Source organism: Juglans regia, chromosome 6, assembly GCF_001411555.2.
Source record: "Juglans regia cultivar Chandler chromosome 6, Walnut 2.0, whole genome shotgun sequence".
NCBI classification, from domain to species: Eukaryota; Viridiplantae; Streptophyta; class Magnoliopsida; order Fagales; family Juglandaceae; genus Juglans; species Juglans regia.
This window is the reverse complement of record NC_049906.1, coordinates 8,491,531-8,512,850: the sequence shown is the minus strand read 5'-3', so window position 1 is coordinate 8,512,850 and position 21,320 is coordinate 8,491,531. Positions and strand designations below refer to the sequence as shown.

The 21,320-nt window shown below is 36.6% G+C and overlaps 2 protein-coding genes across 3 annotated transcripts; one reads left to right on the top strand and one right to left on the bottom strand.

The window, feature by feature from the left end:
• Positions 1–6,914: 6,914 nt before the first annotated feature.
• Positions 6,915–8,844, bottom strand: LOC109022271 (transcription factor HEC2-like). Of its 2 annotated transcripts, XM_019005134.2 has the most exons (2): positions 8,819–8,844; positions 6,915–7,846 (listed from the first exon to the last, which is right to left on the bottom strand). In XM_019005134.2, exon 2 carries the CDS (start codon positions 7,826–7,828, stop codon positions 7,085–7,087), a length of 744 nt encoding a protein of 247 aa, XP_018860679.1. In that variant the 5' UTR covers positions 7,829–7,846; positions 8,819–8,844; the 3' UTR covers positions 6,915–7,084. The 2 variants fall into 2 exon arrangements, with proteins under 2 accessions (XP_018860679.1, XP_018860678.1); XM_019005133.2 differs by lacking the exon at positions 8,819–8,844 and having other exon boundaries at positions 6,915–7,867.
• A 9,413-nt stretch (positions 8,845–18,257) lies between these two features.
• On the top strand, positions 18,258–19,379 carry LOC109022269. Its single transcript, XM_019005131.1, has one exon. The coding sequence runs from the start codon at positions 18,258–18,260 to the stop codon at positions 19,377–19,379; it is 1,122 nt and encodes a 373-aa protein (XP_018860676.1).
• Positions 19,380–21,320: the final 1,941 nt, after the last annotated feature.

The following is a 21,320-nucleotide window of genomic DNA, read 5'->3' as shown; positions in this document are numbered from 1 at the left end:
AAATATAATTATGTAAAAAAAATTTTAAAAAAAAAGTTATATATATCTTTTCAGAGATTTAAATATATTTATCAAATCGACTTCTTTGACATGAATTTCATTAGCTTGATAATAATATATGGCCGGTGGTCTCAAATATTTGTTAATCTAAAAGTATTTTAATAACTTGCCTCTAAGAACTTTAGAAGAAAAAAAAAAAAAAAAATTGCCTCTAAGCAACTGTACATGCAAGCTGTATATAGCTAGCTTGCTAGCTAAGCTCATATAAATATAAATAGATATATAGCTAGGTAGGTTGCAGGTTTAAGATCTTTGAAATTTGATCACCGAATTAATTGGATTGTGGTTAAAGCTATCATACCTAATTAATTACCTACTAATAAATCTAAATTCTTGACTTATTATTAACCTAATATCCTTCCTATCCTTTTGTCAACGTGTAATGTTGTTCATATAATTATAATGCAATATGATGCCGTACTTGTTAAGATATAAAATAAAAAATAATTTTTTTTATTAGTTTAAAATTTTAAAATAAATGATGATTTCATAATAATGAAACTAAACCAATATTACACACGAGCACTCGAAATATATCTTTAAACTGAAAATATGTTGGTTTATAAAATGAAAACATCTGGCTAAGCATTTTGTTTTAACAAAAGTATGCAAAAGAAAATGAAAATGAAATTCATGACTAAGGGAAAAAAAAAAAAAAAACACATTTCTCAATATTAATAAGTACAAAAATTTCAAGTATTTTTAACTAATAAGTGTATAAAATTAAGTAGATGTACACATTTAAAAAAACCAATGAACAAATTTTGTATAAAATGAGTTACTAAAATAAAATAAAATAAAATAAAAGCACTTAATATATCTTTTATGTTTCATATAGTATTTATATTTGATTAAAAACTTGGTAAAAAATAAAAACCGAAAAGGACTTTGAAAACCTGCCTCAACAACATATCCAAACCTTAATTGATTCTTAATGTGAACCATATTTTTCTTTTTTCCTTTCTTTCTTGTTAATATTTTTTTTTGTGTGCAATTAATATCATGAACATAATTAAGTTATGTCCCACTTATTAATAACCGAGATAAGCTTAGTTATGCCCTAATTAACTCTTACTTACAGTTCAGGGTTGATTTATAATGATCTTAAATAACTTTATCTATAATTTTGATATATCATTCTAAAATATAAGCTTACATATGATTTAATTATTTCTAAATCGTTATAAATTATACCAGGGTCGGTGTGGACATTGGAGGGTGGGGAAGGCCGTGGGCTAGGCGGTGTAGCTGGATGGTGGCGCACGGCGGCAGGCTAGGGGAAAGAGACGCACAGAGAGAAAGGAGAGGGAGGGAGGTCGCACGGGCTGGAAGAGAAGCAGGAAAAAAAGAAAGAAGAAAGAGAAAGAAGAAGAAAAAGAAAAAGAGGAGAAAAAGAAAAAGGGAAAAAGAAAAAGTTAGGGAAAAAAATGAGGTTCAATCCTCACATCTTGGGTCACAAAAATGATAAAAAAAAAAAAAAAAGATTTCAAAACATCAAGTTAAATGAAATAATTTGAACGCATTGAATAGCTTAAATAAAATAATAATAAAATCTAACAATAAATTAATTTAAAATAAAGATAATTTTATATAATGAACAATAATTTAATAACAATAAAACACATTGAATTTAAATTTCACAGTTAAAAGTCATAAAATAATATCACGTAAATCATCTAAAATTTAAAACAAGAAAGTCCATAATCATAAGAAATGTAATAATTACTTAATGAAAAATACACGTAAATACGGGGCATTACATTCCAAGTTCTCATTTCATCACAAAATATGCAAAGTTTTCAATAAGTCAACCTCAGTCTCAATAATTCATTTAAAATCTAGTATCTGAATCCCGTTTACCTGGACTTTTTAGCTTTTCAAAAATTTCCTCAAAACCGCCGAACAAAAATTAATCGCCACCTATAAAATAATCACGTAATTTCTGTAAATTTTTAGTCGATCACGTACTTTAATATTTAAGCCTAAAATGCTAGAATCACCTATTTTAATTCCTCAAAAACCTAAATTTTCAATCCCAAAAATATCATCACTACCCAAATTCTTCAGTATCCAACTTGACCTTTGCTAAAATATTAAATTTTAACTTATTTACTATTAAAGGATCAAACTATCAAATTTAATACTAAATAAAACAATTATACCAAAATATTTTAAATTATATAACAAAAATTATTTAATAAACTAGATCATAATAAAATTACAACATTATCATTTACTTTTGAAAGAAAAGCCTTACTTAATACCAATTTAAATTACTTAAAATATCTCTGTAAACATAAATATATTAGAGATTACTAACTCATATTAAAAGTTTCAAACACCTTAACGCAACTTGTAGCTCAAAGGGTAATAATGTAATTTTATTTAATTAAACAAAACATTACCCAAGCTTAAGAAGAAGCTTTGTTATTTGAAGACAAAAACTCATGTTATGTAAAAGCAAAACAGTAGTTTGTGAGGCAGAGGCTCACCAAGAGATTGAGAGCTCGACGGGCGGCGAGTTGGGCGGCTGTCTACGGTGGTGAGGGCGATGGTTACGACAAAAAAAGGGTGGCTGAGCACTGGTAAGAGAGAGAGAGAGATGAGCGAGAGACCCCACGTAGAAAGAGAGAGGGACGGAGTGTTGACTAAGTAAATTATCGCATTTAGTAAGATTATGAACTTTCTTATTTTAAATTTCAGATGATTTACATTATATTATTTTAGGATTTTTAATTGTTAATTCAATGTATTTTCTTGTTATTAATTATTGTTCATTATTTAAATTGTTCTTTAATTTAAATTAGTTGTTTGTGGGTTTTAAAATTTATTGTGTTGTTGGATTTAATTATTTTATTTTACTTAATCTTTGTGTTTGAATTATTTTATTTTACTTTCTATTTTGAAATCGTTCCCGTTGGATCATTTTTGTGACCCAAGATGTGAGGATTGAACCTCATTTCTTTCCCGCACTTTTTTTTCTCCTTTTTCTTCTTTTTTTTCTCCTCTCTCTCTCTCTCTCCTCTTCTGCGCACTACGCGACCTCTCTCCCTTTCTCTCCCCGTGCGTTGCTTCTCCTCCACCCAGCCACCGCCGCGCGCCACCGTGTGCCTCACCGCCCAGCCCACCTCCTTCCCCACCCCCAGTGACCCCACCCCTTTGTTTTCAGCCCCTCCAGCACCGCGAAACTCCCCCACGCATAGCTTCAAGCCGCACGGCTTTTGGTGCTCGCGCGCTGCTATTGTGCCACCGTTGGCCACCACCTTTTCACCACACCATCATCGACCTCCCAGCTACCTAATGCACTCATCCTTGGCTCCGATCTGCCACCGGTGAAACCCATCTATCTTCATCTTCGATTTGACCATTTTGGCATTCAATCACCATTTACGCCGCCACCCACGGCCAACAACCACCACCATTGGCTTCACCAACATCTCTAAGCCATTCTCTATCAATCTCGGGTCTTCATTTGTACCCGTTAAAAAGTGAGTTTTTGAGACCCACGGCCACAGTGCATTTGACATTATTCTGTTGCTATGTTGTCACTTCTTGCAGTTTCGTGATCCTTCAAAAATTATTATATAGCGCTGTAAGTATTTTTCAAATAACTTTCGTGATTTAAATGTATTTTTACACTAACTCATTTTATTGTGAATTGATTAGTTTTGTCGAACTGAGTCCGAGGAGTACAGGGGTCGGATGGATTAGTAGAGAAAGTTTGTTTGTGTGATTGGATTGTGTTTACATTTATTGGTTGTTGGATATTGTTATTGTGTTGTGTTTATTGCATTTGCAAGCATGTTCATGTTTGTAACTGAAAACTGGGTTTTCGCATGATTACATGCATGTTTATGTGTTTATTAAAAGATGAATTTTCACGTGAAAGGAAAGAGACTGTAGGGATGGTGGTAGAGTCCCGCCTGTGATTCTCGCCTACGGTGCACGCGGTAGGGATGGTGGTAGGTAGGAATGGTGGTTGTGTCCCGCCTGTGATTCTCGCCTACGGTGCATGCGGTAGGGATGGTGGTAAGTAGGGATGGTGGTAGAGTCCCGCCTGTGATTCCCGCCTACGGTGCACATGGTAGGGATGGTGGTTGTGTCCCGCCTGTGATTCCCGCCTGCCATTCCCGCCTACATTGTCCGATAAATGGTTGTATTTTGGTGTGAATCATTTTCTGGAAAAATGTCGGATTATGTTTTACGGATACATTTGGGCTAAATTGGGATTTGGCGTGCATTAGAAAATATTCATTTTCGGAAAAAAATGAGGTTTTGAGATCTGTTTGTTGGTTGCATTAATGCATTTTTATCTCGTGAGTTGTTTGAATTATTACTTACCTACGGTACCGTTTTATGATATCGTAGATTTTGATGCAGACCAAAATGACGAGCCTTAGGCTTTGGCTCCGCTGGAACAGTGACTTGGGGTTGCTCTCATGTATCAAGATTTGTTTTATTACCCATTTATGTATTTGCCCTTTATGATATATTTTAGAATAATTGTATAATTTTTTAAAGGTAATTTATTTTGTAAATTTGTATTTAAATTTCTGGTACTTAGTTCACTTACTTAAATTATCCGCTGCATTTTTGTTGTACACTTTATGCATATACACACACTTGACACTTATCATTGGGATGTGTGACCCGTGTTGCCATACGAGGGGGTCAGGGCGTCACATGGAGAGAGAGCTCGGAGTGAGAGAACGGAAACTCACCGTGGGGCGGCGAGGCTTGCAACGGTTTGGGGGCTGGGCGTCGACCCAGGCAGTGTCCGAAGGTGGAGGCTTGTCCTTAGGCGTCTTTTGATGGCAGTGGCGTCGGAGTGGAGGGGCCTGACGACATGGCTCACGGTGGGGATGCTTCCCTTGTTTTGGTGTGTAAAAACAGAGTCCTTCAAGTCCAAAGCATATCAGCGACTGGGTATGGAGGTGCAAGGCAGAGCAGTGGCTATCACGGTGGTTTTCATGTTTGTCGTGGCTGTGGGCGGTTCCTACTGCAGTGTTGCTTCCGGTGGATATTTGCAGTGTCGTGGGTCATGCACGATGGTTTAAGGAGCTGCGCAGTGGTTGAGCAAGGGGAAGCTACGGTTTCACGTGGGTGGTGCACTGGCAGTGGCGTACAGCGAAGCAAGGTCTACTCATGGTGGGACTACTCCAATGAGAATGATGTTGCCGTGAAAGGAGCTTCCCATGAGGTTGGGGTGGTGTTTTTCCGAGTGGGTGAGGACCGGGCTAGAGGGTGGTGCGCTGTTTGCAAAGAGGAGTTGTTGGCTATGGTTTCGCATAGAAGGGCACGGCGTGAGGTTTGTTCGTGCAGGAAGTATGTGTATATTTATATTGGTGATTAAACAAAAAAAGGAAAACCTTATAGGAGGAGACGTGCATGGCAATTGGTATGGAGCCGCGCTTGACGTGGGGCCTATTCTTGATTATCAAGGGCTTGGGTCTGATAAAAACACTGGGCCATTTCAAATATTTGGCCATGTTTTGTAGTGAAAATAAATAAATAAATAAACTATTAATAAATGGGTTGCTCTCTAAGTTTTGGGCCTCGATTCATCCCTAAAAATATAAAAATACTTGTTTCATAAATTCCTCAGCCCTTAAAAAAGATTTTCCATCTGACCCTAAAAAAATAATACTCGAAAAGTAACTGGGCTCTTTCTACGTATAAATCCAAAAATCAAAAATTTTAAAAAATGACTTGTTGCTGGATTCGGGTGTTACAATCACTTTGTGATAAATAGAGTTGATTCTCAAGCTTTGAAAGTATCCATCTGCAGTTCTAAAGACCAGTTTGCTGATGTTTTTACCAAGCCTATAGTGTCAGAAAAATTTATTTTTTTTCATACAAGTCTCACTGTTGTTGACACCTCACTGGACTCGAGAGGGTGTATTAGCATATAACACATTAGTCAATATTTCTTATTTCTGTAAATAGCACCCTCTCAAATATGAATATACGATGGAATTCATGAAAACTTGCAAGTCTCACAGTTTAAACGCCTACGCAATGTCAGACCTTCACGCGTATTTCCCATGCATTCTCTAGCTCTTGCTGATGATCTTCAGCTGCCTCCTTACCTAATTGAATGTGACATGGAAACACAGGGTGATAAACTCACCCGGCCGTCACTATATAGACAACTCCTAGTACTCTTGATTTCAATTCCTGTATGCATGTCTCGGACGCGTGAGTGATTGATTATATATGCAGAGCTGGACCTGAACACGTGTTACCGCCAATTGCAATATTCTGTGTTCTGTGAATAGCTTTACCACATTCTGCGTTTCGAAGACCGGATTAGCAGGTTTTTATGGTACGCCCAGGTGTCACCATTCAAATGGAAAAGCATTGGGATTTCCATGTATCTACAATTCTCAAACTTCCTCTCTCTCATCTATGCATGATGGTCCCTCGACACGAGTCAATGTCATCTCATGTCAGTCTCTCTAGATTTTTCATAGCATGCATATATAAGAAGATTGTTTGCTTAGTCTGCAGTCGGCCGCAAACATATATTATGATCATCATGATTCTCAGGATCCTTTGCAATTATCAGAAGTTTAGAACCTAAGTTTTCTTAATTTGCTAATGTTCAATCGTCATAACCATTATATGTTCTCAGTTTTGGACTTCATTTTTCCTACACATAAATAGCCTGCTTTTCTTTTTTCTCTTTGCATGAATTGTTCGATATTTAATTAAGCCGTGCGTTGAAGTCTTGAAGAGCTTCATGGGTATCTGCTATATATAGATAGTGAGAGAGATTCTCAAAGCTATTAATATTGAAGAACTGTGGGATTGGGGTTGATTTTCAAGGATTGAGTTCAATTATTATATAGCAATGTAGCATGGGATACAAGCCTAAAAGATAGAGAGAATATGATTCTATGAACCTAGCTAGCTTGCATGGCCTCTTTACAAGAGTTACAACCTCCACAAATGTTCAGCATCATTCGACAAAATGCATTTCATATATACTGAAACCAAGTTGTCTTCTTGATCAGCTAATTAATTAATTAGCATCTTCGAAAGGCTGCACATTTTGAGGAGGAGCCTGAAAAGCCTTAGCCATGGCCGGGAGGTAACTCCCACTGGACATGGCCACCTGGAACCCTATCCCAGTTGGCCGATTAGCCGCGGCTCGTTCCAGGGATTGCACCTGGGTTTTCAAGAACTTCACATAGTGAATTGCTTCATCCAACATGGAGGCAGTGTCCATTTTGGTCCCTCCTGGGACAAGTCTCTGGAGAATCCTTATCCTCTCACTTATTCTCTCTCTCCTATGGCGCGCGGCCACGCTCTGAGGATCCTTCGATATCTTCACGTTCCTTCTCTTGGGAGGCTTCACCGACTCCGGGTCTATGTGGATTGGCTGCATGGCGGCAATCCGGAAGATCATTTCCCTCATTGCAGCCATGGAATTCCGCTTCTGGGAAGGTGCAGAAAACGAACCTGCACCAGATAAATCACCTCTCCACTTCCCAACGGAGGTGCTGGATAAGAAAGATACTGGTTCTGATGACTCATGATGAATCGGGTTAGTGTTAGAGAATGAAACAGTACTGGATGGGAGGTTTACGAACGAGGGAGGAGCCATATGGGGTTCAATATCTATGTACTGCGGCATGGCACCAACTTTATTGCCGCTGCTCGCACCAGAAAACTGTTCCAGCGGTGGCAATTCAGCAGCGCTGTTGTAGGCCTCACTGAATACTGGAAGAAGCTTGTTCATCTCCATCATCATCATCATCTCCATCTGGTTCTCAGACCTTAACTGCTTTACATCCATGGCTTAATAAGCAGTAGTACTGTATATTAAAAAAAAAAAACTATTTGACAGAACTGAGGAGCAGATGAACAGAGGGATGGGAAAGATATAAAGAAAGAGTGATAGACTGACGAGAGTTTTATCAGAATGTTCAGTGAAAGAAAAAAAGGGTAAGGGTAAGAATGAAGAAAAGAAAGGAAAGGAATAAAATAGTGATATCGGGAACAGACCATCAATCAGGTGGCAATTGGCAAAGCTATATATACAAGTGGTTGAATATTATATACTGAAATAAATTCTTCCCAATCTCTTACCCTTTGCTCTTGCAAAGGATCCTTTCCTTTTCCTTTACTTTTTTTTCCTTTCTCCTTTCTCTAATCAGACACACTCCCAGCTTTATCGTTTCAGATATAAAGATTAAAACAAGCACATGATTATTGCTGCCTGGAAGAGCATCGATCACAGCCAACTGGCTGATCATATTGATGATCTAGGCCAATATTAAACTTGTGGGGCCAAGTTCTTCAAGATGTTAGCAGACCAATAATTATTAGATCTGTTCAGAGACCCGCTAGCAAGTATAGAAATATGATCATTTTACTTAAAAGTTCTGATTTGGGAATGGTAATTGAAATTTAAAATGGCATTATACACACTCCATTAAAACCTGCAACCTTTTTTCTTTTTATATTTTGGTAGGTATGAAATGTTTTTGCACATTCAGAGATTTTGCGGCCGACCAAATGGAAAGGGTACTTCAGATGTACCAACTGTGGCAGGACTATAGCATAAGTACTACTGGTTTTGATGGGTGCAATGTGAATCATTTTGCTGTGAAATTTGGGTAAATGGCATATACAATACATTTGAGTGGAATGCCAGTGGGAAACTGATGGAGTAGTACTCTAAAAATGGTCACTTTCTATCTTTTAGAAACCAAAAGCCCCACACTCACATGACAGATGTCAGAAATCTCACCAGACTTCTTTAAATGAGAGACTGCTAATTTTCCCGGTTGGCGGTGGCCGGGATCCGGCTCCGTTTGATCCACCGGAAATGTACAGGTGGCGTACGCGTAGCAGCTTGTTCAACTTGTTCCCATTATATATAGGTCTCATCCTCCCGTTGAAATGGAACGCTTTTCGAGATGGATCAGGTTCTGATGCAACCTGCTTCATGTGCTGCATGGAATTGCCAACGAACTTATAACCAAGATGCTGGGAGTCAGGGTAAACTAAAGTAGATCTGTGTAGAAGAAGACCTCATCTATCACGTAGGGATTAAAAACATTAATCACTGAAAGACTATTCCAAAGATATCAATGAACTAAGTTTATAATCACATTATTTTTTTTTTAGATATAGTTAATATGACATATATTAACACGCGTGGTGTGAGTTGGTTTTATACTTGAGGTACTTGTTATCATGGGTAACAAGTTCGTTTCATCCCAACTTTTCATGTATCGTTTCTCTTACCTATTTAAAGTAAAGTGTAGCGTTATATATACTTACAATTATTATTTATATTTTTACTTATTAGATTTATTTTGTTAATTTTTTTAAAATTTAAATTTTAAATTTTAAATTTTATAATTTTCAGTATATCAATAACTGACACGTGGAGAAGTAAATTTTTCTTAACTACAAATAATATCATTTTTCTTAAGTAAATCCTTAGAACTAATTACGGATTAATTATTTGTAATTAGTGTTCATTAAAGATTATGGTACTATCATAATTTAGAAGAATATGGTTAGTAAAGTAGTTCAATATGTTTTCGAATAAATAGAAGTCATTATATTATACTAGATCGACTAGAATAAAGTACGAGAAAAATACATAAATAAAATGTGTCCCATGGTATTCAATTAATATTAATGTCTTATTACTCATGTCTAAAAAACACTCGTACGTACAAACTACAAGTTAATGTAAGTCCAATTTTTTACATTTAATTTGTCTCTACTCCACTCTATAATCCTAAGCTCATTGCTGCAAAGGCTCATGAAAACTTACATAAAGGTGGTAAAGGGATGAACGGTCGTGGAAGGAATGTAAGCAAAAAAGTACGTACGTACAATATGGTTGGTTATAAACTTATAATTAGCTAGTAATTAGGCTGTCTCAACGACTATCAAATTTCATGGTAATTTTCTAATTCTCACTATATTTAGATATTATTAGAAACCTAAACGAATAAGACAATTATAACTTCTAATATTCTTGAAGATTCAAAAGCCAATAAAGATTATTTTGTTTAAAGAGTAATATCAGTCAAATTCTCATATTTATATCCTTTTTATAAGATGTAGGATATTTTTTTAAAAAATATAACAATATTTTTCATAAATTATGAAATGTGTGATGGTAAATAATATCTGATAAAAATTTTTTTTTTTATAAAATATAGAGATATTTTTCATATAATGTAGAATGATAAATAGTAAATTGAATTTTTCTTGGTACGTTGATATGTCCAAATTAAAGGGGTGGGTCTGAATATTAACTGTGGACCCCAACCAGAACATCAAGAGTAGTACTGGACCACCCTATGATGATGGGATGTCGAAGCTACAAATTAGCTAGCTAGGGTCTATTGGGTCGACTTCAAGAAACGAAAATGATGGAGTTTTTTGGTTTTACAAGGGAGCTGTAGCTGAATAGGTTGATCAATGCTAGCTAGTTAGATATTGCTATACTCCATTTCAAAAGGAATGCTTTCATTGATATGTCATCCAAATGAACACACAAAATATTGTACCTATCAACAATGCTACTCTTATTATGGTTTTGATGTTCAATTGTCATGTCGACTGTTGTATTATATTTTAAATGGTTTTATAAGTCCCTCAATAATATAAAAAATCACTTAAAAGTGTTGCATTATGGAGAGAATAAAATCTAAAATAAAAACTATATATAGTTTTTTTAATATCAATTGGTTGTAAATTATATGACATTCCAACTTAGGCGCCCCCAAATTATGGTATCATAATTTTATTTTTATTGCAAATTGTTAAAATTCTACCATATTAGTAATAATATTATACTGACAAATGATACTTGCAGTCGTGAGTATGCAAGTGTCATGCAATCATTTTAAAAAAAGTAAATAAATACAGAATACATATGAAAAAAAAATTAATAGTAGATCCCACTCTTTTTCAAAATGACTGCACGACGATTGTGCTGCATATAGCATTACTCTATTATAATTAACCAAATCCAAAAATATGATCTTAATATTAAAAAATAAATATGGATCGAGATAAAGAATTGTATTAGCTAGGTATAAGAATAGAAATCATGGCTCAACAATTCATATATCCCTTTTCATTTATGCCCAATGTAAATTTATATGATGCAGTTGAATTAAGCAGTATATGAAAAATACACAGATCGAGACACAGTACTCAATGGGTTTAATTCAAGGCTACGTTTATATATCAACTTAACAAATGCTATAAATGTACGTACATGTTTACAACAAGGTAGTAGAACGACCAATCATGCATAAACTATATTTAGGTGCGGTTTGAATAATGAGTTAAGATGAAATGAAAATTAAAAGTTGAATAAAATATTCACTATAAGAAAATTGTTTATTTGCGACCAGTTATTTCTAATTAAAATAAGTCTGTTTTCGTCGTAAATAGTCATTTTTGTGGCAAAAAAATCACAAATATCTGTTTTTCTTGTAGTGATTGTTAAAATATTATTTTTTTGATATGATTATTGTTTTGAGATTTGAAAAAGTTAAATTTTTTATTGTATTTTATGTGAAAATTTAAGAAAATTGTAATAATGAGATAAAATGAAATATTTCTTGTATTCAAATAAGGCTTTTGAATATTTAGGACTCGTTTGAATAATAAGATGAAATGAAATAATGATATGAGATGAAATAGCGAAGGGAGAGAGAGAGGAAAACGTGTTATATGGTACTGTTTCCTGCACTTTCTTTTCCCTCCTAGCCTGCAAAACCGCTTCAAAACAAGATCAAAACCCACTCCAGCACCCTGATTCCAAGGCACTGTACAGATCGATGAGAAAGAAAAAGTACACTATCTTCTCTCTTCACTAGACACAATAAAATAGTTATTTTATTTGTCAACAAGTGACGAAAACATGAGGAACATGTTCTCTGAGAATGAGGTTGGATTGGATAGAAAAGAAGGCAGGAGAGGGAGATCTTGCTGTTGGGGGTGGGGGATGCCTCTCCTTTAATTTACTTTTGCATTATCATGTACGGTTGCACTACCTTATCTCCTCTTCCCCACAGCACATTTAAAATACTTGTGTAGATAAAATAAAATACTGGAAGCACAGTATAATAATTTATTCTTCTCCCAAATTCTGTGCTCTTCCTTCCCCTCTCACTCATCGATCGGGAACTACAGCAGTCCCATAGCAGAGAGAGATGACAGTGAAAAAAATAAAAAAAAAGTCTTTTGAATAATAGTTTTCCACAAACAGAAATGGTCCCATCTCTGATCTCCTCTCTCTCTCTCTCTCTCTCTCTCTCTCTCTCTCTCTCAACATGATCTTCACCATCTCTCAGCCTGGGTCGTTTTCTTTGGTGCAGGTCAGACAATGAAAGGCATCTAGCCAGTTGTTTGGTGCATCCAAATTTAGATATAATATAAAAATATTGCAGGTCTTGAATGGAAAGGGAAGGAAAGGAAAGGAATATAGGAGGTGGAATTCGGTTGAGTCTATTTTGCTACAGTACTGGTGCTGTTTTCGTCATGGAAGGCTAGGTTATCTGCCCGGCTGGCTTTTGTAACAAAAGAAGCAAGTGTTGGGCTTTGGACTACTTCCTTAAAGTCAGTGATTAATGAGGATAGTGTAGCAGAATTCACGTGTGTATAAACTATCAAACGCCTTTGTCCTCTATGAAGTGGGCCGGGTGAATTGTTTCAACTCTGACCCAGACACGAAGATGGGGGTAAGTCTGAATTCAACCAACACAAAAATAGTAGTAGTCTCTTTAATCATTTTGCTGTAACGGATGCATGCAATACTAGGCCATTATCTATAGGAGACAAAAACCAGTCTCATGCTTTTGGTACAATTAATATAAATGAATCATGCATTCTGTACCGAATAGTTTTCATATTTAATAACAATAATTCCTTTCGAATACACAGGGCCTACAACAGCATGCAGAGCATATAAGCAAATGTTAAAATTCTTATATATCCACACCTCTCACGTAATTGCAAATTTAAAAATAAAACTAGAGTAAAGGTATAAAGGGAAAGAACATTTGCAGCACCTTTTCTACACCATTCAAAGTCCAAATCAAATCGGTACAACATCTTAATTTTAGAGAAGAAGAAACTTATCAATACAAGGAACGTCATAGAATGCACCACATCTTTAGAAGTTTTCATATACGAAACTGTTTAAATTGTTGGCTTTTCACAAGGGGATGTAGCCCCAATGTAATACTAGGCCTAGGGCCTGGGCTCACAAATTTATTTTGTTTCTTATTTGTTTCAGTTCTGGGGACTCCACACGGCGACGCTTCCAGGTAAATCTTTTTTCCCCCATTTTCATTTACTTTGTTTCTCGTAACCTCTATTTCGTCATGCCCAGTTTCTCCCCATTGATCTTCCCTTTCCCGATTTTTTCTCTCTTTTGACTCTAACCTCTTCCCACTTTCCTACGTTTTATTCTCGGCTTTCCACTTGAAAACTTCCCTCACTGCATTTTGAAATACTCAGACTCTCCCTCTTACATAGATTTTTGGTTCATCCTTGACTGGCGCTACATTTTCTGTGAGCCCTCGAAATCTCGTCCCTGTTGGCTGAGTTCCTCGAAGGTGAGACATCATTCTCTCTCTTGTTCTCTGTTTCCCCTTTGCCTCACAGACGATTTTGTGATTTTAATTTGGGTTTTGGCACTGTGCAGCTTCTTCGTGGGTCTAGAAACCTTAGTGTCATCGTCGTATCCTCTCTCTGGAGTGTTTTTTTTTTCCGATAACCATCCCTCCCACTCACTGATCTCACTCTTAATTTTTACGTCTATCCCCTGCTTTTTGCACACACATAGACCTTCTTTTACTTTATTTTTCTTCGGTTTGTTTTTCGCACACCCTCTTTATTTCAGTTTGCTGTGCACACACTCAGTTTATATTTTTTTTCTTGTCTTCACAGAGCTTTTTCCCCCATAGACCAGTGCCCCCTTGTGTTTGTCAGTTGTTGTCATAGAGTCCAACGCCGGTAAGCCACGTTACTCTCTCATTCTCTTTATTCATCGCTTAGTAAAAGGGAGATGTTATGTGATTTTAAGTTTGATTATTTTAATTATTTTATGTTAAAGTGTGGTGTTTGGGTTGATGTGTGTAGCGTATGGAAGTATTGATGGCTGCCCGAGGTGGTTTATTGACTGTGTGTGCAATGGGTGTTTGAACTAGTTGTATTGGGTGTATTATGAGTGGCGCAGATACCCAAGTCTTGAAATATTGAATGATTAAAAATATATGATGGTTGCACTAAAGTTTTATATTGAAGGTTGGAGTTGACATGTTGTTTGTGTTATGTTTTAATAATAGGAGTTGTTGTTGTTGGTTTTGGAAATGTTTTATGGTTGGTTTGGTGTTGAAAAAAGTGGTTGTATAGGTTGGGTTTGGCTGTTGGGTGGAGATGTTAGTGGCTGTATTGGGGTTTAAATGCTAATGGTCTGAGGAGGGGACTGTTCGGGTTTAATTTTATGATAGTTATTGAGTTAAAAATGGGTTGTTTTGAATTATTACTCAATAAATAGTAGATTACTGGATTGGTTTATTAAATGTTGGGTATATGTTTTGTTTAGATGGTGTTACTACTAGAGTTCCGACTCAAGGTGTTAATAATACTTAGAAGTCAGGTAAGTAGGGTTCATATACTAGTTTTGCATAAAAGAAATGAAGTAAGGTTGACTTTAAAAATAAGCATGTTTGTTTTTGAAAAGAAATCTGAAAATGGCCTCAGATGTTTATTCTGTATATGCATAAATTCTATATAAGAGAAAGTATTTTCTGTCATAACTGGTGTAGATATGAGCTAATTTAGTGCATTCTTTTCTGAATTATTCAAAATGAGCGAATATGAAAATCTAAAAGTTTTTGCTATGAATAAATAAAAATGTTTTGGATTCTGTTTATTTCGAACATGTGAAATGATCAGAAGCTATTCTGTATTTTGTTTTGATATGATGTGTCATCTGAAAACTTTAGCATGACGTTCTGATTTTGTATATGAATGTGATCTGATTCTGATGATGTTCCATTCTGTTTATGTTAAGGCTCAGCCACAGGTATAATGATGGTTTATAACCCTACTACGGGGGTGAAATATGGAATACGGCCCAGCCACGGGTATAATGGTGGTTTATAACCCTACCACGGGAGTGAAACATGGTATCCGGCCCAGCCACGGGTATAATGGTGGTTTATAACCCTACCACGGGGGTGAAACATGGTATACGACCCAGCCAAGGGTATAATGGTAGTTTATAACCATACCACGGGGGTTAAACATGGTATTTGTCCTGATGTGATGCTATGAGATTATATGAATATAATGTTTCAGTTTGGATATGCCAATGGATTTTCTTTATGGGAATAAGTTTGTCTTTCTGAAAATTTCGCTTTAATGTTTCTGTACCAAGTTTTGTTTATATATTTCGAAAGTAAATATATTGTTTCTGCATTTTGAAAGTAAATATTTTGTTTGCATACCGAACATTATAAATGCTCATGTTTACATGCTAGTATATGTTCTCTGCTTGCTGAGTTATTGATAACTCACCCCTTAATCTTCATAATATTTTCATATGACATTGATGGTTCAGCTGAGAATCAGTATTAGAGTTTGTGGATAAGATTAGCTATAAATAGTTATTGGGTATCTCGCGGTGTTAGTGCTGCTGTTGGATGTTATTTATTTATTAAGTTGATTTCAATGGATTTAGATGGTTTATGGAGACTTATATCAATTTTATTTTATTCTAGTTTGTTATTTGAGACATGAAGAAAAGTTGATATTTTATTTGGGTTGTTGGATTGAGGATTTGATAGGTGAGTATGTATGGTTTATTAATTTGAAGTATTTACGTTTGATTTGAAGTTTTGAAAGTATATATTCTTGGATTTGGAAATACATTAGTATTGTTGGAGTTGATTATCAGATTATATGAGTTAACTCTCCGGACCCTCGGAGTCGGGGCGTTACACCCAAAGGATTGTTTGCACTCATGAGGTGTTGAACTTTGAAACTTGAAGGGAGTGATACCTCAGGACTAGACCTTCACCACTTGGACCAACCCCTTAGAGTTCATCATAGAATTTGCACACATTGAAACCATTTGACTCTTGTTCCTTTTATCAGAAACACTTTGACTTTAATGTAATTACTCTAATAGTAAATAATTATTCATCAATCAAAACTTCATATATGAAGGATTTTGTGATGACTTTAGTATGGCTTTAAAAACAAAATAAAGTTCATATTCAACAGAACAAAACAAAACACAGAGAGAGATCAGTCAAATTAAAGAACAATCACCCATAATAATATAATTAAGAAAAACTTTCTGCAATGAGAAAAGAAGTAACAAAAATATATATCCTTCTTATCTGAAGTACCATATACTAATGGTACCTTTAAACTTGCACCTGTAGAGCATCCTCAATGGATTAGCTAAAATCCATCACATATTTAGCTATTAAATCCCAAAATATCATCACAATGGATTAGCAAAAATCCAAATATTTGGATTTTAGCTACAATGAACACCAAAATCATTTCCAAATTTGCTAGTTACTGTAGATACACCAACTGTATATTTTATCATTTATTTCTCTCTTTGCTTTCATGTCTACTTTTAAGTTGAACGAAAGTAATATTACCAAGTAATATTTGGGGGCACGACTTCAAGTAAATTAACTACTTTCAAGTAACTGTCTATTGATTGAGTCTTTTGATTGGATTATCTCTACCGTCACGAGGACCTTTTTACCCATGTTCCCATATTCTGCTCTGCTAGGGTTCGTTGTGATTTGCAGGGCTCGTGACGCTACTGCGGTGAGGCTGCATGGCAGCCGTTGATGGCCATGGTTCTGGTCGTCAATCCTTTGCCAAAATGGCTGCTGAGACCCCACAGCCCCTGCCTGATATACATGTTATTCATCGTGTACCGAAAGTCATGGATGGAGAAATTTTTTTCCAGTTTTCAAAAGAGGAAATAAACCGCTCGGCTGAACCATTCCGCTTCTCTATCGTACTCAAGTTCCTTCGGCAAATACCCTCCCTGGATGCCATCCGTGCATTTATACTCAATCGTTGGGGTCTGTCCTCTACTCCGGTGGTCTCTTCCATGAAACTTCCCCGTAATGTTTTTGTAAGGATGAACACGGAGGCTGACTTTGTGAAAGCTCTATCCCGTGAGTCATGCGAAGTGAATGGAGTGGCATACCGTGCATTCCACTGGTCTCCAGAATTTAACGAAGAACATGAACCATCCAACGTCCCTGTGTGGATCTTACTCCCTGGGTTACTGCCCAACTTCTACCAAGAATCCTTCTTACGCATATTCTCTGCCCAACGTCTCTGCACCCATTGAACCATCCACACGTTGTGCGACTCAGACAGATGGGGCTAGGATCTGTTTGGAGATGGATGTGGCCAAAGAACCCATTCCTTATTTCTGGATAGGCACTCCTGGATTACCAACGAGCCGAAAGCAGGAAATTCTTTATGAAACATTACTGGCATATTGTGGAAAGTGCAGAGTGCAGGGACATAATGTTAAGACATGTCGTGTGGGGAAAATCACGAATGGTGAGAAAAATCGTGGCCGTAAGAAAGAAGAAACAATTACTGGTGGAAATACAAATGGGAACGTGCAGAATGGTGAGACATCAAAACCGGTAGTTCATGAGAAAGAAGAGGGTGAGGTTGCTGAAGAGCAGGATACCTTTACTGAGATTACCAAGAATTTAATGTCCCCTGCTCAAGTGCTTAAGGTTATCGAAACAGAAAGACTTGTTGAGAAAGCAGATGGAGAGATTGTGCCCAAGGTTCTTACGGACAGGGGAGAGATTGCGACCAGTGCGAAAGCAGGTAATACTCTAACCTCTGAGTTTTCTTTTAGTTCCCAGGAACCAAACACTCTGATACTGAAGGAAGATATACCGGAAAATGACCCCTGTTTGGAAGATATTGCTATGAAAGAAAACTAGGGAAATTTGTTAGAGGATTTTGTGTCTGAACCTGATCCTGAGATGCCCCCGCAAATTCTACCTCGGGACAAAGATTATTACTCAGAAAATGAAGGCAAAACTAATAAAAAAAAAATATCAGAAAAAGAAATTTGAGAAAGTGCGAAGTTCTCTACGGGTCCTTACCCGTTCCTCTACCTTGCCATTATGAGTGAATCCATAATTGTTTGGAATGTCCGAGGCATTGGCACTTCTAGTCGTCGGTTAAAAAATTTGGTTTTTAAGTTCAAGCCTAAGCTTATCTCAGTTTTGGAACCGTTCCAAAATCAAAACAAAGTTCTTCGGTTGATGAATTCTCTACATTTTGATTCATGTATTTCTAATGTTGATGTTGGGGGTAAAATTTGGATTTTTTGGGATAATGTTCGTGATGTTCAAGTGGTGAGGACAAGCTTGCAATTTATTTCTCTTCGTGTTAATACGGGGTCTTATCAGTTCTTGTGTAATATTGTTTATGCTAAGTGCAACATGTATGAGAGGAAAGTCTTGTGGGAGGATCTCAGTTCTCATTCTTTGGGTTCGGAACCTTGTTTATTTGCTGGTGATTTTAATATTATCCGTAATAATTCTGAGAGAAATGGTGGTTGTCCCCGTCCTAATGCCGCTATGGAGGATTTCAATAATTGGATCCATCAGGGTGGCTTGGTTGAAATGAAATCAAAAGGTAAAAAATACTCCTGGTGCAATGGGCAGTCGGGCCTTGTTCGGTCTTGGGAAAAATTAGATCGGGTATTCATGGATGTTCCTTTGCCCTCTTCTTTCCCGAATGCTATTTGTTCTTATCTTCTGCGCACAACCTCTGATCACTCTCCAATGGTTATTGAATTTAAGATGGATCCTTTCTCTTATGGCCCCTCGCCTTTTCGTTTCCAACAAATGTGGGTAGACCATCCGCAGTTTTTACAGTGTATTCGTCAGGTGTGGTCTGCGACTGTTGTTGGCCAGGGTCTTACTAAATTGGCAATCAAATTGAAAAATACTAAGGTGGCCTTGCGGGAATGGAACAAACAAATTTTTGGCCATACCACTATGCATATTACTGCGCTTGAGAGGCACATTGAAGAGCTTGAAAATAAATTACATATAAATTGGGATGAATCTACGGAAAGGGACCTTCTTATCTCGGCTGGGGAATTAGATATTTGGCTTCGCCATGAAGATACAAGATTGGTTCAGATGTCTAAATTAAAATGGCAAATGGAAGGGGATCGGAATACGAAGTTTTTCCATGCGTGCCTTGCCAATAAACGGCGCAAAAGAGTGGTGTAAATGAGATGTTTGAATGGGATGGTTTTCAATTCACCGGAGAGTCTTCATCAAGGGGCAGTGGATTTTTTTTCTAATTTTCTGCAGGGCATGCCGAACAGATCTCTTCCGAATCTGTCAACTCTTATTTCTCCTGTTATTTCAGATGCTGATAGCGCAATTCTGTGCTCTGTTCCTACATTGAATGAGGTTTTCTCAGCTCTCTCTTCTATCCCGTCTAATAGTGCTCCGGGACTTGATGGTTTTGGTTCGGGTTTTTTCAAAAGTTGTTGGGAGGTTGTGAAAGAGGATGTTTTGGAAGCCATATCTGAATTCTTTGCTTCTAAACAGCTCCCAAGATTTTTTACGGCCTCTTTTCTTGTCCTCATTCCAAAGGTTGATAATCCTTCTGGGTTTGATAAGTTCAGGCCTATCAGTCTATGTTCGGTATTTTATAAAATATGTTTCAAAATCATTGTTAATCGCTTGATAGGTTTTCTCTCTTGAATAATATCTTGGGAACAAGGTGCCTTCATTTCGGGAAGAAGTATTTTTGAAAATATTAGCATTACACAAGAAATGGTTCACTCTATTAATAAGAAGGCACATGGTGGTAATATCATGATTAAGCTGGATATGGCTAAGGCTTATGATCGAGTGGACTGGTCTTTTCTTATAGAGGTTCTTCGCTGCTTTGAATTCTCTTCTAATTTTTGTGATCTCATCAGAACCTGTATTTCGACTCATTGGTATTCTATTATGATGAATGGTACTACTAAAGGCTTTTTCCAAGGAGGTCGTGGTTTACGGTAGGGCGATCCCCTCTCTCCTTATCTATTTATTATTCTCCAAGAAATACTCTCTCGTCTCATCAAGCAAAGTGTGGAGGCTTGGTAATTTGGTCAATTCTCACAAGCCCGAGGTACGCCTATAATCTCTCATCTTATGTATGCTGATGATGTGATACTTTTTTCTAATGGTAGTTCTAAAGCTATCAAGGAAATTTTGGATGTGCTTCATAAATATGCAAGTTGGTCGACCCAATGCATTAATCATTCTAAATCTGCCATTTATTGTTCTAAAAAAATCCCCTCAACTCGTAAGAGTCTATTACTAAGAATGACTGGATTTTCAGAAGGATCTTTCCCTTTCAACTATATTGGTGTGCCTATTATTTTGGGTCGTCTTAAACAGGTGTATTTGGAAGATATGGTGGCTAAAGTCCAAAAGAAAATCTCTGGTTGGAAAATGAAAATTCTTTCAACTGGTGGTAGACTTATCTTATTGAGACATGTTCTTTCTAGTATGGCTCTCCACCTTTTTGCAATCCTTCAGGTTCCGCAAGCCATTATCAAAACTCTTCATTGTATGATAAGTACCTTTTTCTGGGGGGAGTTTAATGGTAAAAGTAAAAAAAAAAATGGGTGGCCTGGAATTCTATCTGTCGTCCCGTGGATGAAGGTGGCTTGGCATTAAGAAATCTTGATGATATGCAACAAGCTCTTCACACCCGTTTTGCTTGGAATCTCATTCAAGGTAATTCTTTATGGACCAATTTTTTTAAGGGTAAATACGTGGGTACCAAACCTTGGTCTCTTATTGACCCTACTAAGGGTACTAAATTTTGGAAAATGATTGCTAAATCTCTTCCTTTGGTTTTGGATAACACTAAATGGCGTTTAAAAGAATGAAATATTTTATTCTGGTATGATAAATGGCGGGAGAGAGGTCCTTTAGCTAATGAGATGCCTATTGTGGGTAACTCTCTCCTGAAAGTTAAAGACTGTAAATTATCTAATAACTGGGATGTGGATTTTATTCTCCAGTTAGTGGGCCCGGCAAATCTGGACGGTATCTTAGAGGACATTTGTAAAGCTAAACCAGGGTTGGACGTGTTGATATAGACTAAAAATGATAATGGATTGTTTTCTACCAAGTCGGCTTGGGATTGTGTTCGTATTAGAG

What these genes read in the sequence shown, in the direction of transcription:
- LOC109022271 (XM_019005133.2), bottom strand. Translation starts at nt 7,861, where the DNA reads ATGGATGTAAAGCAGTTAAGGTCTGAGAACCAGATGGAGATGATGATG.
- LOC109022269 (XM_019005131.1), top strand. Translation starts at nt 18,258, where the DNA reads ATGAGTGAATCCATAATTGTTTGGAATGTCCGAGGCATTGGCACTTCT.